The 16,535-nt window shown below is 37.0% G+C and overlaps 1 protein-coding gene and 1 pseudogene across 2 annotated transcripts; one reads left to right on the top strand and one right to left on the bottom strand.

Moving 5' to 3' along the window:
* The first annotated feature begins 1,614 nt into the window (after nucleotides 1-1,614).
* Nucleotides 1,615-4,452, top strand: LOC21389885 (annotated as a pseudogene).
* A 1,995-nt stretch (nucleotides 4,453-6,447) lies between these two features.
* LOC21389883 (vacuolar protein sorting-associated protein 54, chloroplastic) lies at nucleotides 6,448-16,082 on the bottom strand. Of its 2 annotated transcripts, XM_024174062.1 has the most exons (20): nucleotides 14,967-16,082; nucleotides 14,198-14,260; nucleotides 13,356-13,435; nucleotides 13,021-13,138; nucleotides 12,508-12,582; nucleotides 11,921-12,077; nucleotides 11,676-11,764; nucleotides 10,776-11,032; nucleotides 10,436-10,607; nucleotides 10,267-10,350; nucleotides 10,047-10,179; nucleotides 9,758-9,926; nucleotides 9,258-9,411; nucleotides 8,794-8,875; nucleotides 8,535-8,614; nucleotides 8,182-8,343; nucleotides 7,984-8,051; nucleotides 7,161-7,241; nucleotides 6,792-7,050; nucleotides 6,448-6,559 (listed from the first exon to the last, which is right to left on the bottom strand). In XM_024174062.1, exons 1-19 carry the CDS (start codon nucleotides 15,744-15,746, stop codon nucleotides 6,915-6,917), a joined length of 2,940 nt encoding a protein of 979 aa, XP_024029830.1. In that variant the 5' UTR covers nucleotides 15,747-16,082; the 3' UTR covers nucleotides 6,448-6,559; nucleotides 6,792-6,914. The 2 variants fall into 2 exon arrangements, with proteins under 2 accessions (XP_024029830.1, XP_024029829.1); XM_024174061.1 differs by having other exon boundaries at nucleotides 9,758-10,179.
* Nucleotides 16,083-16,535: the final 453 nt, after the last annotated feature.

The following is a 16,535-nucleotide window of genomic DNA, read 5'->3' as shown; positions in this document are numbered from 1 at the left end:
ATATATAGTTCAATATTTGTATACACCCCATAAAGCAACAAGTGTATTATTTAAGGCCATGTTCATTTCACCGATTCGAGTTTTGCTACAGTAAAAAACTCTAAAAAACAGTCACATCTAACTTTTTTACTACAGTAAAAAACTCTAACATAAAGTCACATCTCAACTCGAATTAAAAACTTGATTCAACGAACTAAACGGACATTAAGTGATCTCTTCATTTAAGAGCACGTCATGTATCATGATATTCGTTGGACTAAAGCACTCAGTATATTTGTAAGCAAAAATACATGTTTGTTTGATTAGAAACCTTCACAACAAATAAATATATTTTTTTTTTAATGATTAATGTTCTACATGCACGCATGATTGATTCTCAACTTACATTCATGCATGGTTTTATTTTTTAACAGAATATACAAATATATTGATCGGCACCCGTCTTTCGATTCGGCGCAATGCTATTTGGGTTTAATATTATTTTGCTATATTTAAATTTACATTTTACGAGATACTAATATTAAATATATTTGACCTTTTAACTTTGCGAAATAATGTCTAGCTTTGACGAAAAGCTGTTTATACTCTTTGCCCAGAAGCTACTGTATATAGTCAACTCTTCCTTCGTTACACTTTTATGTTGGAATAAACTAAACACTAATTTTTCATATCAACAAAAACAGGAAAAAGAAAACCTGATCAACTTCACTATATATGTAAAGAAATTTTCACTCAATATATAAGTAGGTCCACGGAATAGATATATATAAGAATTACTAGTGATGTACATAAGAATGAATAAATCAGCTTTAAGAAATGTAATTGAGTCTCATCTAATTATTCAAAAAGTAAGAAATAATTTATTCTATGAAAAAAGAAGTATAATTTGGTTCTCTTATAGCTGGGAAATAATTCCCATTCTGAAGCCAAAAGTCCAATGATTTCTCACTTATAGTCTTCAGCCAAGAAAATTAACTTATGATTTTCATATTATCATTTATTACTGGTATCTATTGGCTAATAAACTTATATATAAAAGCATTTAATAAGATTTTTTTTTATATTTTTTTTTACGAGAGAAGCATCACCTAACTAATTTTTACAAGTAGTTGTACTCAAACATTCATCTCATATGCATATAATCAAATGGTTCAGTACCCTTTTATCATTGTTGGCAGGCAAACCAATCTTTTATCCTTCCTTGATATATTGATGTACTTGCCATTTCTTTAAAGGTCAACCATCAGATCTCCATATATATATATATATATATATACACACACACACACACACACACACACACACAACGAGGCAGAAAAGAAAAGAAAAGGACAATCGTATTAAACAAAAAGCTAGAAGGGCCGGATGCCCTTTCGTAATAAGTTTATTTCTTGTCCATTCTCTCAAATAAAGTCTATTCAGATTCACCAAAAAGAAAAGAAAAATAACGTCTATATATAGAATAGATCATATATATAAATCGGAAACTGCTCATGTCTAAAGCAAAGTTGCTGAAACTGTGAAGAAAAAGGATATGGGGTTTTACTTAACATTTAGTACAATCACAACTTCTCATATTTGCTTTCCCAATATGCTACATTATGCTTTTTGTTTATGGTTCTGTTCATTAATGTTGTGCAATCAACATTAATGGAGAGGTCAACTTATATTGTTCATATAGACAATTCAGTCATGCCCAAGGCCTTCAATAGCCATCACCATTGGTATTCTTCCATTGTTGATTCTCTCAAGTCCACAAACCCTACCAATGTGATAAGTGATCATGATCATCACGATTGTCGTTTTTCACCTTCCCTTGTCCATGTATACGACAATGCTCTTCACGGTTTCAGCGCCTCTCTTACACTAAACGAGTTAGAAGAGCTAAAAAAAGCCTCATGGTTCATCGCTTCCTACATGGACCGTCACGCCACGCTTGACCCACACCTACAAATTCCTCTCTCTCAACCCGTCCACCGGCCTATGGCCCGCCTCCAACTACGGTGACGATGTCATCATCGGGGTCATTGATGGCGGGGTCTGGCCGGAGAGTGAGAGCTTCAAGGACCAGGGAATGGTCTCGTCCCAAGTCCCATCCAAATGGAAAGGGAAATGTGAAGGAGGAGAAGGGTTTAATTCCTCTTTGTGCAACTCTAAGCTTATAGGAGTCTGATACTTCAATAAAGGTCTAGAAGTTGCTTATAAGATGAGCGTAAGCAAGAATTCAGCCCGGGGCGTAGCGGGACATGGTTCCCACGCTGCTTCCACGGCGGCGGGGAATATCGTCCGTGGCGCGTCTTATTTCGGCTACGCTGAACGAACAGCCAGAGGAGTCGCGCCACGTGCTAGATTGGCGGTTTACAAGTTTGCTTGGGAGGAGGGAAGCCTTGCTTCCGATGATCTTGCAGGTAAGGATGAAAATATCTCCAAAATTTACAAATATGTCTGCAGTATAGTTAGGAAAAATATTATTTCAAGACCTTATAAATTTTAAATTTTATTAAGTTGGTATATTTTCATTTTTCTAAAAATCTTATTCGAGTATTCTGTTATTCATAAAAATATCATTCAAGAACTATGAACTTGTTTCTAAGTGATATAAAATGAAAATCCTATCTTTTCAATCCAAAAATACGAAATTATACAAAAAACACAAAATTCTATTTTAGGGATTTTCGTGTTGAGAAATGTATGTTTTTTTTTATTTTTAGATTTTATATATTCTTTTAAGAAGTTTATATTTCTTTATTTAATTATATTTTTAGATTGAAATGGTAGGACTGTTAATTCATGTATCAAAGAACGAATTTAGGGTACTTAACAAAGTACTCTAATAAAGTACTCTGATAATATTCTCCGAATATGGAAAGACCAACTTGATAAAGTGCTAAATTACATGATATCATTCAATAAAAAAAATGGTACCAGAAATTATTTTTTCCAATATAATTACGTGACACGTAGTTTATTCTGCAGGCATAGACCAAGCAATTGCTGATGGTGTTGATGTGATTTCGATCTCTATGGGGTACGACGGGGTGCCGATGTACTAAGACCCCATAGCAATAGCTTCTTTTGCAGCGGCAATAAAAGGCGTTGTCGTTTCCACCTCGGCGGGAAACGCCGGCGGAGAGTTCTACACTTTGCACAACGGAATCCCTTGGGTGCTGACTTCCGCGGCAAGCAACATCGACCGGTCGTTCGTTGGGATAATAACTTTGGGAGACAACATAACCATCAAAGGCTGGACTATGTTTCCCGCGAATGCCATTGTGGAGAACCAACTAATTTACGAAGAAAATATTTCCGCTTGCAACTCAGCCACGCTGCTGTCAAAGTTCCAGCAGGTCGGCGTCGTTTTTTGCGACAAAATGGGCTCCGTGAGTGATCAGATCAGGGCCATCACCGAGTCGAGGGTGGTCGGAGCGATTCTAGTCTCCGAAGAACCGCAGTTCTTGGAATTAGGAGGCGTGACATGTCAGTGCGTCTTGATTAGTCCAAAAGACGCCCGGACAGTGTTGAAGTGCGTGAAAAATGATAGTGATAACCAGATACCTTCTGTCCGGATGAGGTTTCAAGGGACAACTAATAGGCAAGAAGGCTGCTAGGGCTCCATCTGTAACTTCATATAGCTCTAGAGGACCTTCACTGAGCGCTCCTATGGTTTTGAAACCCGACGTAATGGCCCCGGGGACTCTTGTTTTGGCTGCTTGGATTCCGACCAACCCGGTAAGCAACATCGGGCCGAGTGTTTTCCTCTCTAGTGACTACAATCTCATATCTGGCACGTCCATGGCTTGTCCTCATGTTTCTGGCGTCGCGGCCTTACTCAAATCCGCGCACCCCCCAGAATGGAGCCTGCTGCTATTAGGTCTGCTATTATGATGACCGCCGGCATAAGGGACAATTCTGGAGGGCTCATTGTGGAATATGGCAGGGGTAAGGGACGATTAGCCTCGCCTATCGCCATGGGGGCGGGCCAAATCGATCCCAACAACTCCACAAGATTATGTCAACTTCATGTGCTCCATGAATTTCACTAGGAAGCAAGTCTTGGCCATTACTAGATCAAAAGACTACAGATGCTCGGAACTATATTATGATCTTAATTATCCCTCCTTCATAACAATTTATGTTGGTGAAAGTGCGAGAATAATTGAGAGAAAGTTTCAGAGGACTGTTACTAACGTGGGAAATGGCGCAACAAAGTATAATGTCACTGTGAATGCGCCAGAAGGCTCTATAATTAAAGTCACACCAGAGAGTTTGGTTTTTGGGAAAAAGAATGAGGAGAAGAGCTATACTCTTACCATAACCTCTGATGTATACAAGAAGAGAAGCCACGTGCGCCATAACAGAAGTGTCGCGTTTGGCGACATTATTTGGGTTGAAGAAAATGGAAATCACATTGTGAGGAGTCCTATTGTAGTCTCACCACTTTGGTCTGTTTGACCTTTTTTTTAGGGGTTACCGTTTCATTAATTTTCCCATTTGGGAACTATATATATATATATATATATATATCCTTAATTAAGGGACGACGTGGCCTTAAATGAGCGGAATCTTGAGTTTTGATGTTTTAGGCTTTTAGCATCATTTGTGGTCAACGACAAAAACTTTCCTTCGTCTCTGTTTTCTTACTCGTACTATACAAGGGCTTGTACTCCAGTTTTCATATAATGTGATGATATTCCAAGCTTTAGTAAATATATCCAATCCACGATTGTTTTCTTATTTTCTTTTTTAGAGGATTTAAGACTTTTTTTATTTCTATTATTCATGAAACATATTATCATTATGTGAAAGAAATTAATTGGAAATAAAAGTTCAAACACTGGAATATCGTTTGTGTAAACAAAGAACTACAGTACTGTTTTCTGAAGAGGGGGGTGGGGTAAGCAAAGAAATACAGTTTTTTTAGTAATTAAAGGGAAAACAAAAATTACGTGTCGTATTCAAGAATGTTGTCGTTTTATGAATCTTAGTTTGTACATTGTTGTCGTTTAATAAACTGTCTTTTAGGGTAAGTTGTCTTTTGGAACTTCTTGTCGTTTTATACTATATCTTAGCTTACATACCTTTCGTTAAGGGTATGTTACGCTTTTCAAACTTATTGTCGTTTGTTATATGTTGTCGTATTATAATGTATCTTAGTTTATATACTTTCTCGTTTTTGTAAAACGTTGTCATTTTGTGAGACATTGTCATTTAATTGACGTTGTCGCTTATTTAGACGGCTGTCGTTTGTATTTGTCGTTTCCAAGAATTTGGGATTATAGGAAGACTAGCCCACAGAAATGCATACGCTATTAGTTTAAGCTTGTCGTTTTATTAAAATATTGTCGTCTTATGGATGCTGTCGTTTGTATAAACAGCTGTTGTCTCTATGTTGACGTTGTCCCATTAAAACATACAGCGTTTGCTATTCTCCGAAAACTATGGAGAACTGCGTTAGCTAAAATTGATTCAGAACCACAAGGTAAGCACCTAGTGAGTTTTGGAAATGATATGTTGTCGTGTATGTTAATTTAAGTGAAACAAACTCGAAATAGTAGTAGGTAGAAAACAAATTGAAAAAATCTCATGTTTTAACATAATCAAAGATTTATCATAAATTCAGTAAAAAAAAAAAAATGGAATCCGTCGAAAAAAAGAAAAAAAGAAAGAAAAAAAGAAAAAAAGAAAGGAAAGGAAAAGAAAAACACTATGTGCCCTTATAGTTGATTTAGTTTATGATTCTAATTCTGTTCTGTTACAGTGTTTTCTTCACCAAAAAATTTAAATAAAAAAATTCCTGTCAATAAAACACTCACATAATTCCCAATCAGAATCACAGCCTTAACCCATGAACCAAACGGATATGCAATCTGAACTGATGGAAAATGGGCTAGATCAGGTCAAACCACAAGGAAACGATATAGCTTGAGCGAAAAAAAGGGGAGAAAAAAAGGAAGCGACGATAACTCTAAATCAAGTATTCTGCTAACTAATTGGACGATATGGAAATTGAACTGGTCCTCCAAGCGTTTGTGTTCCGGTAGCTGCTTCATCTCCCTCGCTCGGCTGAACAACTCAAAAGCATAGAATAGCCAGAACGGGGCAAAAAGATCAACATTGGTTTCAAATTTTCGATCCATAACCATTTGATAATACAGGAACTAAGTATTAACAAAGCATAATGACTAAAAAGAAAATTAAAAAATCTTAATCACGATTTTCAAAAACATTAGTGAGCCACTTCAATACAACATGTTCAACCCTACAATCCAAGGAAATCGTAGGTTTGGAAACTAGTATCATCTGTTCAGAGTTAACTGAATCAAAGAAATCAATCTGTCCAACCGTAACCCAAAATTACCACGGGAACAAACACCAACATCCCTACAATACATAATGATGCATACCGGTATGCATACCCGGTATCGACGGCTACGTAAAAAAAAAAAAAAAAAAAAAAAAAAAAAAAAAAAAGAAAGAAAAGGAACCTTCTAACCGCAACAGTTCAATTTATGATGACTTTATAGTTTATACATCTCGCGATGAATAACAAATGCAAAACCTGGGAAAAACAACCGATCATTACTAAGCCAGATAAACATTTGCATACAAATACCAAATGGGAAAATAATCATAGCACAGGCCTAGCAAGTTGTCAGGTTTGTTCCAGTGTCGATCTATGCCATTCTATCTTTACATCATTTCCTTACAAAATGTGGAATAAGAAATTGAAACTCAAGAGACATATGCATAATTTACACTCAACAAGTCAAAATGTTCCCGGGTTTTATTACCTGAATTTAATTGTACAAGGCAAATGCAAAGGCCCAAAACTGATTGTGAAATCCTCAACACCTGCCCTCGTATCTGACTAGCCTTCTCAAAAGAAATAACAAATTTGCTTCATATATCGACATTTAACCAGCTTCAGCCCCAAACCTCTGCACCAGAAACTCATCTAGTTGACCCCAGTTTGGAGTACCAGATTCACTCACATTATCAGTTGGCAGCGACCGAATGCATGCGAGAATGTGTTTTATATCACGATGCAGCCTGGATAAATAAACAAACGTTTTATAGAAATGTTAAACGTTGGAAGCCTGAAAAATAAAAAACTGTTTCTTAAAAAAATAAAAAAATATAAAACTAAGAAGGGGCAGTACCTGTCCTTTGCTTGTGGAGTATTTATCTCCATGCGCAAGAACGCTTCTGAAATCTGTGAATGGAAAATAACAACCACCTGCCTGAAAATAACAAACTGAAAGAAGTGAGTTGCAGGAATTTTGACCCAGTTGGAAAAGGGATCCCAAATAGATTGTCTTTCAAAAACTGTCAGCGTGAACTTTTGGCAGGTATAGAGTATAAATTGAATAAATATTTTAATTGCTTAGCAATTTTTGCTTGAATCAAATGAGCTTCTATTGGAATGAAACTGTTGTTGTTGCTGTGTGTGTTTTTCTTTTCTTTTTTCTTTTTTTTTCCTTCTAATGGCAACTGTTGTACTTGTTATTTATGTCGTCTTTGATAAACAAATTATTAAAAGACTACATAAAATGTTCTACTTATATAAAATAAAATAAAAATAAAAATAAAATAAAAAACTTAACAATCATGCAACTCAAGCCTTTTCCACAAAAATCTTTTTTCTTTTTCTTTTTGTTTTTTTTTTTTTGAATCACTTGGACTTAGTGCCTCAAGAAGCATAAGGTCTAAGTTTCTTGCTACCAATTCCTTGGGGCTACGCCTGCAGGACAAAGGCCCAAGGTTTACCCAATCCATGGGAGCACTTTGCATGGATCCCATGGATTAGTCGAGGAAAAATCTCAGACACCATGGTTATCAAAAATCCAAGTGTATTACTATAAACAGTTCAATAAGATTTCTTTTCTCTCTTTCTTTTTTCCAATTTGTATAGCAGTTCAATCAATTTGATAAGTCGAAGGAAAAGTCACTAAAAGTGAATACATCCATTGAAATAAGCCTCACCTAAAAATAGCTTGAACATCTACGTCATGCAAGGTTCGAGATAAAACACGTTGCAAGAATCCAACTTCCTGGAAGCAAATAAAACATGAAGCAAGTACAATAGAACAACTAAAATTAGAAAAAGCTCTGTAAGTTGGGGGAAAGATTGATATAGAGTTCATAGAATGACAAACTTATTAACTCAGGAATAGTAGTAACCTTGGTAAGAGAACGAGCAAACTGACTGGGCTGTGGGTCAGCATCTTCAGGCCTATTCCAGCTCTCCACTATCTGTGGTAAGCTCCGAAGATGAACTAATAACCTTTCTCTCATTATCTGAACCAGTTTTGTATGTATTTCATCTCGGTGCACCTTATAATCCTGTTTGACAAACATAAATAATCACTACATAATAACTAGACGGGTAAAGCACAAAAAACTTTATAATGGCGCAGCTGAATTGCCTTGGATCAAACATCCATCTAATATCAGAACACAGTTGACTATTTAAAAATCGGAGTGGTAGGATAGCAACCAAAATACTAAAGTGAACTAGCGTAGGAGTTACATACCTGAGCAACTCGATCAATCTCTGATAGAAGCAATGCCTTTCTTGTATCAGGTACTTTGAGAAAAAGAATTTGTCTGATTTCTACATACAAACGAAATAAATGAAGTCATATTTCTGGATTTTCTACACTCGGAAATACAATTGCAGGTATACAATAATATCAGGCAACCAAACAAATGGTAACTTGCAAACATTATAACATGAGAGTTGCCAAAGAATTTTAGGATGTCGCCACCATTATTTCTAAACCCTAGACCTACCAGGAATAATGGCATATATGAAACTGATGACTTGACTTGCCAGTGCCAAATGTTTAGAAGTGATGGACTTCAAACCAGATACCTGCAATACCACATGAAATTGGTTAAAAAAGCTACAACCATTGAGTGTTAAAGGGGGAGAGAGAGAGAGAGAACACGTAGAAAAAAATAATGGAAAATAAACTTTCAATGCTTGTAATATGTGGAAAAACGTAATGCGGAAAAAGGTAGAAGTTAGTAAAAGGTATCATCTCACTCAGGGGAAGAATTTCCAGATTTAAGAAAATAAATACTTGCAATAAAATCAGAGAAATAACAAGGTCATTTGTACACACATACGCAAGAACACTCCAAATCATGTTGTAGATTAGAAACTTGAGACCTTTTGTACTTGAACGTCTAAAAGATTTTTTTTTTTTTTCAGCATGGTAGGTACATACGGATAGTTGCCAGAGAATCAGTACCTGCATAGCACCAGCACCAAGAACAAGTTGACACGTTCTTGTATTGAAGAATTTAAATATTTCCGTGACACGATGAACAATTTCTGATGAAAGTGCTGGCAAAGAATTATTCATGTCAACATACTCTGACAGCATCTTCAGCAATATTAAGCCACTGGGAAAGTCCAAAGAGAGAAAAAAATCAGTCAGTTGTGCGTTGGAAAAGGGAGGCTGTAATATTTCATGTAACTAAAACAGATGATATCAAGAAGAAGATGCCAAACCCGCCAATATAATCCCAGAACAATGAAACAGAAAACAGGCATCGCTAAATATAATCCATGGGAAAAGGGAGGCTATAACAAATGGACTGTGTTAATTACTTTGACAACTTTTTAGCACCATGAACAGATTATATGGGGGAAGCTGAAAATTAAACACAACTGGAGGAAAAGAGATAAGAACTGAGCAAAACAAGAAAAAAAAAAAAAAAAAAAAAAAAAAAAAAAAAGATAACTAACCAGTTTACCATGTGAAATCCAACATCTTTGTACAAAAGGGTCTGAGACGTAGATTTTCCACGCTCCTTAATGCTACTATGATTATTTTGAGCCACGGAATTTACAACATCGGCTTTGTTCTTTCCAACTGTTTCAGCTACTGGGGCAGACTTTTCCTTCACAGTAATGTCTGTAGATATTTCATTAGAATTAGCCTGCTTGATTTGACTTTGAGAAACTGATGATTTACGGATAACAAATGAACTGACATTGCTTGTAACCACTTCACTGTAGCTGGTTTTTAAATTACCTTGTGCATCATCTGGATTATCAGATATTAATGCTTCAGAAAGAGATAGGGATGTGATAATGGCCTGAAATTCATCAGGAACATCAACTTCCACCCACGTTTCTTGGTCAAGCACGGCCCTGATTTTTGTCATCTACAATAACCACACAAGAAATCAGCCATCAGTAACATGCTTGATCCAGTACAAACTCAATAGAACTAGCGCATAGAAAGAACTAACTCGAGATTCATGCTGGAAATCAACAAAGGCTTTGGCTTGTGACTGCAGCGTTCCACGAATGCTATATCCCAATCTTCCACCTATCTGTTCATTTTCAGATTAGGATAGTATCATAAACACAACCAGTATGCTGTATTGTTAAAGCCCTTTAATAGATTCAAACAAATACCTTCTCTGTGGCAGTTATGAAGTCTTGGGTGATACTGTATATACTTAAGAATTCCTGCAACCTCAACTTAGGATGAAGCAGGGCACGAACCCCAAGTAACTTTGCCCATCTTCCATGAGCAGCATCACATGCTGCAAAAACAGCTTCTGTGTTTTCTCGCAAGACATCAGCTCTGTTTAGAATTCACACAATTCAGAATGTTGTACAACTTTCATAATGCTCCTAGTTCAGTGAATCAAAGCTCAAGCAGATCAAATCTGAATATAAAATTAAGTAAAGGGACTTAATGACGATAATGTTATAAGACTAATACAACCAAGAAAAGATAAAAAAGGTCCACCTAAAATTTTTAGACATATTTGAAGGACTTGCTGCTTCATTTAGTTTTCCCTGAACTAAAGGAACCTTGGAAATACTTCTCTGGGATGAAGAGGGCAGAACAAAACTGCCTTGAACATCACTGTCTTGTGCTGTTTCAGCAGCCACAGCACCAACAGCAATTGCAGCAGCAACTGAATCTGCAGCATAGTGACCATCCAAGTTGCACATAATCCACTCGATGGCTTTTTTCACTTCAGCAGCTCGCACTAAATGTACCTGCATTCACTAAAAGAAATCATATGACATCACTCACATAGTGGTTAACAAAGAAAAGAATTGGGCATTCATATGAAACTCAAAATTAAGCAGCTTTTGTAATTATGGAAAAAATTCAGCATTTGAGAAATAACTTATATCTGCCATTTTAAGAATAGAACCATAAGCCGATAAATTAATACTTCTAAAATCAAACATTCAACTTAGAATTGGAGTAATCTATAATGCAGCATTCTGCGGCATGGTTTTGAACTTGAGGCCTAGGTTCAAGAAGACGGCGCGCGCGCACACACACACACACATAAAACCAGTCGAGAACCCCTTTTCAATTAAAATAGATCAAGCAGGAGTCTTACAAGGAGAACAAAAACTGCTGTCGACCATTCCAGGAAAATTTGACCTAAATATGACTTTTATTCAATATATTGTACGAGACCATCCAATGATTCGGTTAGTCATCTGTATTCAATCAAATTTCCAAAAGGGTAGAAATGTCCAGCAACAGATGCTACCCTTATCATAAGCAAGCAAACAATCAAGTAAATCAGAATTCACTAGGAAATTAAGAAGGTACACTGTATCACCTATACATTTTGAGCCTCAACATTAAGTAAGTATGGAAGGATGGTCAACGATGCATTACCCGCACAATCGTAAATATAACACCTAAAAGTTGAACAAAGCTTTCAGATGACACGCTCCTCAACTTGCTTGCAAGTGATGCACTAGCACCTGTCTCCATACATTTAAAACATTAAATTAAAGAATAAAATAAACAAAAAGGAAAGATATTAAAGCAAAATGAAACGAAACCCAGAAAAAGGAAAGAGAAAAATTTTATTCATAAAACATAAACACTAATTAACTAATGTACTATGTACTTCTCACCATCTGCATCTGTTGTTCGCTCTCCAGGTGTGAGTTCTGACTCTAGAGGTCGGGAAACAAGAACTGGAAGTAGCTCTGCAACTGCATTCTTAATAGCAGTTTTCATATCAGCAGTAAGTGTGTCACGATATAACCTCAATACGGCAGGGAGCTTCGCCTGAAAGTAAACAGCAGACGATGAAGCATCTAACTATGACAAATTTAGGATTGTATTCTAATTTGATATTTAAAACTGAGAGTAAATCCAAATAAAGGAAAGGTTATTTTTACTATTTGATGCAGGAAAAGCATGCAACTAAATAAAATCTTGATAATAGAATATCAGCACAACTTCTAATAAGAGCATATCGCCACACGGCGGATAATCCATCATCACAGGGAACATTTCTCAAATGTCTCATTCTAAAATCTCTCTTTCCTTACTGTATAACTTCACAACTTCTAATAAGAGCATATCGCCACACGGCGGATAATCCATCATCAGGGAACATTTCTCAAATGTCTCATTCTAAAATCTCTCTTTCCTTACTGTATAACTCGCTAATTTTCCTGAAAAGTTTAGTTCATGCAAAAACACGCTTACTCACAGTTCTGAGAAGTCCAATAATGAGAGGGAGAAGCCGATCTCGAAAATTAGAAGTTTCTTCTTCATCCAACTTCACCTGCCAACATAAACAGTAACAGTAATCAGTTTGCTCAAAACGGTGTCTCTACCGACTTTTAAAGTCAAAGTGGGAAGCATAACGTGAAATAGAAGCACCCATAGGCACTACCAAATTAAAGCATAAAGATGACATATTAACACATGACAACTTCAGATTCAGAAAATAGCAACAGTGAATATTCAGTAAGATATAGTTCACAGATGAAGCTATAGGAAATAGTCCAAGGAAAAACTCAATCCCATACTTGAATATGATAGTCATATTCCATAGGATAATGCAACCTCCAATGGATAATTGCATTGATACAAAGGGAAAACCAGTTCAATTCAAGAAAATTGGAAACTTCAAGTTTGAGTAATTATGAAAAAGCCAAGGAAGAAAAAAAAAGAACAAAGATATCAAATGGAGGAACTATGTGTATTTATGAAAGCTTACTTCAGCATCTTTTCCATTTGCAGGAATTGACGCCCTTGCTTTAGCCTTGGATAAAATTCCAACATCTGTATTTCCGGCATCATGTATTGACGCACGCATAAATTCAGCTGAAAGAATGCTACAAGAACAAATTTAATCAGTCACTATAGACATTTTAAATTATCAATGACATGTATGCCAAAAGGATCCCTGCTTACGTACTCTAGCCTTCATCCTACCCTGAGGGAAACTACTTTCTACCTAACAAGCCAGAGAGATAAGGAGGATCCCTAGGCTATGCAAATGGTAGCACGTCTATTTCAATCACATAATAAGCCATCATAGAAAAATTGTACCTGTTTATCGATTCTATTGAAGCTCCCACATGATCACGGAGATGGCGAAAGCAATGTAGACCGGTAAGCTCATCCCCTTCCTGTTAAATAAAGGAAAATGACTAAAAAGCTTTATCCACCAGACCACAAGAGTTTACTTCCTTTTTTGCAGAGGTAATGGGAATCAAATAAGCGCGAAAGATGGCAAGGGAGGGGGGATGATTTCCCCTTCCCCAAACCCCATCCCCTTCCGCTTAGAGATAGACTGATTGGGTCACTCGCTCACTCCTCATGAGAGTGCTCTCTCTTTCTGTTTCCGGACGACGAGAGAGCGCTCATGAGAGTGCGTTCCCTCCCTCCCTACTGAACAAATGTTCATTCATGGTCCACCCCGCAAACCACTCACTTCAGAAAGTTAATCCAATAAATCAATAGGAAACTAAGAAAAGCGAGCTGATACATGCAATTGAGAGAACTAGCAAATAACAAAACTATTATCTAAAACCTAGAATAAGCCAAGATGAGTGCAAATAAGAAAAAACAATTCTATAAGTATATTGGTTAGTTTTCTAGCATGCTTCAATCTATCAAAGTTGGCAGCCCATATCATCATTTTTTTTAATTGGACCATTTATGCTTTACTTTTGAGTTTTGATGTAAAACTCCTAAGCAGCCACAGTTCAGACCAGATTTGCATGATTAGTAACTTTTGCTTCTTACAACGTTTCTTAAACTCAGTAGGCAGAAGACCACACACCATAGGAACCAATCAAATTGAAAATTGAATTTCTCAAGGCCAATTTTTCATAATCAATGCTAAAACGTGGGAAAGAGATATATAGTTTCAAAAATGCGGGAGTTACCAGTAAATGCTGTAAATCATCAGTGACATCCAAAGCTCCTGCACAATCAGCAGATCCAACAAGCTGTGCGACAGAAAAAGTAGATATGACACAATCAGCTGCAAGGTATAGTGATGGAATGGAGTTGTCACACATAATAACATCCCCTGATACTTTCTAGTTAACATTCAGCGTTTGAAAAAGAAGTGTGGATGGCAACATTAGAATTGAAACTATGGGTGCACTAATATCATGAGTAACTTTAGAAAATTTTTCTTTTTAATAAGAAACGAAATTTTATAAAGAAAATGAAAATTGAGACAGAATAAAGCATGGTAAGAACTAAGAAACAGATTACTAAGCATACACCCCTTTAATTTAGCATATTGAACCGAAGCAACATCAAACACACTTCCAATCCATTGATCATTGGCAAGCTACAATTACCTAACACTGACATTTGCCAGTGTTTGATACGGGCATATTACACTTCTACAGCAAATCGAGTAGCCAGAATTTTCGTGGAAGATGTAAGTGTCTAAGCATTAAGTTAAAAGATGTAATATTAGCAAGTCTATAATTACAAAAGGTCACCAACATAAAATTTACACGCCCAATGGTTCTAACCACCGTTATCTATCTCGTAATGTCATGAAATTATTCAAATCCTAAAGCAAAAGTGTCAATGTTTTTTGTAATTCTCCGATTCATTTCACTTTTTCGTTAAGTTATTCCAACATTTGTAGAATCTAATTACAAATTTAGGATAGAAGTAAAAGAAATAAAGTACCAATTTAAGAGCGGAAAGAGCTTGGTTGACGTAGAGTATAAGCCTGAGTTTCTGCTGAAGAGCCAAGAGATTGCTCCTGGTAGCATTCAGTTCGTGAATTTGCGAGGCGGACTCCACCAAATCCACATCCAAGAGCCTGATGGTCTCCTTCAGCTCCCGTATCCGACTGCAACCTTCCACGATCTTCACATTCAAGTCCTGCAATTGCCCTTGCGCCTCGAAGAATGAATTCGACCGCAGCGAGATCTCCTTCACCAAATGCAGCTCCACCACGTCCAGGTAGTGCGAGAGCTTCTCCTGAAGCCCCAGATTCTCCGACACGTTCGAGAACGGGCACGCCGAACGGAACGTGGCTCCGTCCTCCAACGCGAAATCCTCCTTGAAGTAGAGCGCCGGGACCTCCCTCAAGCACGCGACGAGCGCCTCACCCTGGCCGCCGATTCCGTCCAAATCCAAGCTCTCCTTGCTGGAGTGGTTCCGCACGTCCTCGAAGCGGTGGTAGGGCTCGGAGATCGATGCGACGTAGGGCTGGAAATCGGATCGGGAGACATCGGAGGCGGCCTTGGATGAGAGAGGCGCGAACTCGGGAGCGGCGACGGAGGTGGCCGACGACGACCACCACCCGATCCACGACGCCGATTCGGATGCGTTAGGGTTGTTGAGGATCGAGGAAAGGCTCTGGCTCGTGCTGCCACTGCTGGTGGTGGCGACATTGGTATCGGAATTGGATCTACTCGGGAACCTCCCTGATAAGGAAGGCTGCGACTCCATAATCACCATCGTCCATCAACCATGTTCCTATAAATGTATCTGTACCTATATCTCTGTGCTGAGTCGACTCGGATTTCTCAAAGAGTTGGATAAACCCTGCAAATATAGGAGAAATCGGAGGGATTAAAAGAAGGAGATAATGTGAAGGTGGATCTGTTTGGATGGGTAGAAAATTTTCGGGAATCGGAGTAGTTCTGATGAGAAAATGGGGGTTTGGATCTGAACTGAGAGAGAGGATAGCCAGCACCAGTAAAGGAGGATGGAGAAGAAAGGTCTAATGCCGGTGAAGCGATGACCGAACGACACACTACGTCAAGAAACCGGGCTGACCCGACTTCTCCTATATTTTTCTATTATTTTTTATTTGTCATGCAGACGCATAGTTATTTCTTTCTTATTTTCGTGGGTATTTTGGAAAAGGCGCGAATTATAAACTGTCGCTATAATTTATTTTTATGTTATGATGATAGCCCCTACTATTACTCGAGGATAAAAATATCGATACAAATTTATAAAAAAAAAAAAATTTATTCAAAAAAAAAATTTTAAATTTTTTAAAAAAAATCTCAATATTAATAAAAATATTAAAAAGAATTATGAACACTAGAAATATTTGTTTTAACACTTAATATTACTTTTTGATATCTTATAATGTAATAAACATAAAAAAGATATATAAATAAATAAGTTTGTATGAAAACAATACACTAAAACTTCTACAATAATGATATTTTTATCAGTAGTTTGTGAAATTTATTAGATAGTTTTGAAATTTTTACCGAAATATCAAAGTTTTTG

Source organism: Morus notabilis, unplaced genomic scaffold (genome assembly GCF_000414095.1).
Source record: "Morus notabilis unplaced genomic scaffold, ASM41409v2 Scaffold376, whole genome shotgun sequence".
Lineage (NCBI taxonomy): Eukaryota > Viridiplantae > Streptophyta > Magnoliopsida > Rosales > Moraceae > Morus > Morus notabilis.
Note: the sequence above shows the minus strand (reverse complement) of the source record. Positions and strands in the feature narration are given on the sequence as shown.

Excerpts from the sequence above, each read along its gene's own strand:
- LOC21389883 (XM_024174061.1), bottom strand. The coding sequence starts at position 15,746 with ATGGTGATTATGGAGTCGCAGCCTTCCTTATCAGGGAGGTTCCCGAGT. Across the intron at positions 8,615-8,793 it reads CATATATGCCATTATTCCTG|AAATCAGACAAATTCTTTTT; the intron begins GTAGGTCTAGGG and ends GTTTGTATGTAG. Across the intron at positions 7,051-7,160 it reads ACTCCACAAGCAAAGGACAG|GCTGCATCGTGATATAAAAC; the intron begins GTACTGCCCCTT and ends TTATTTATCCAG.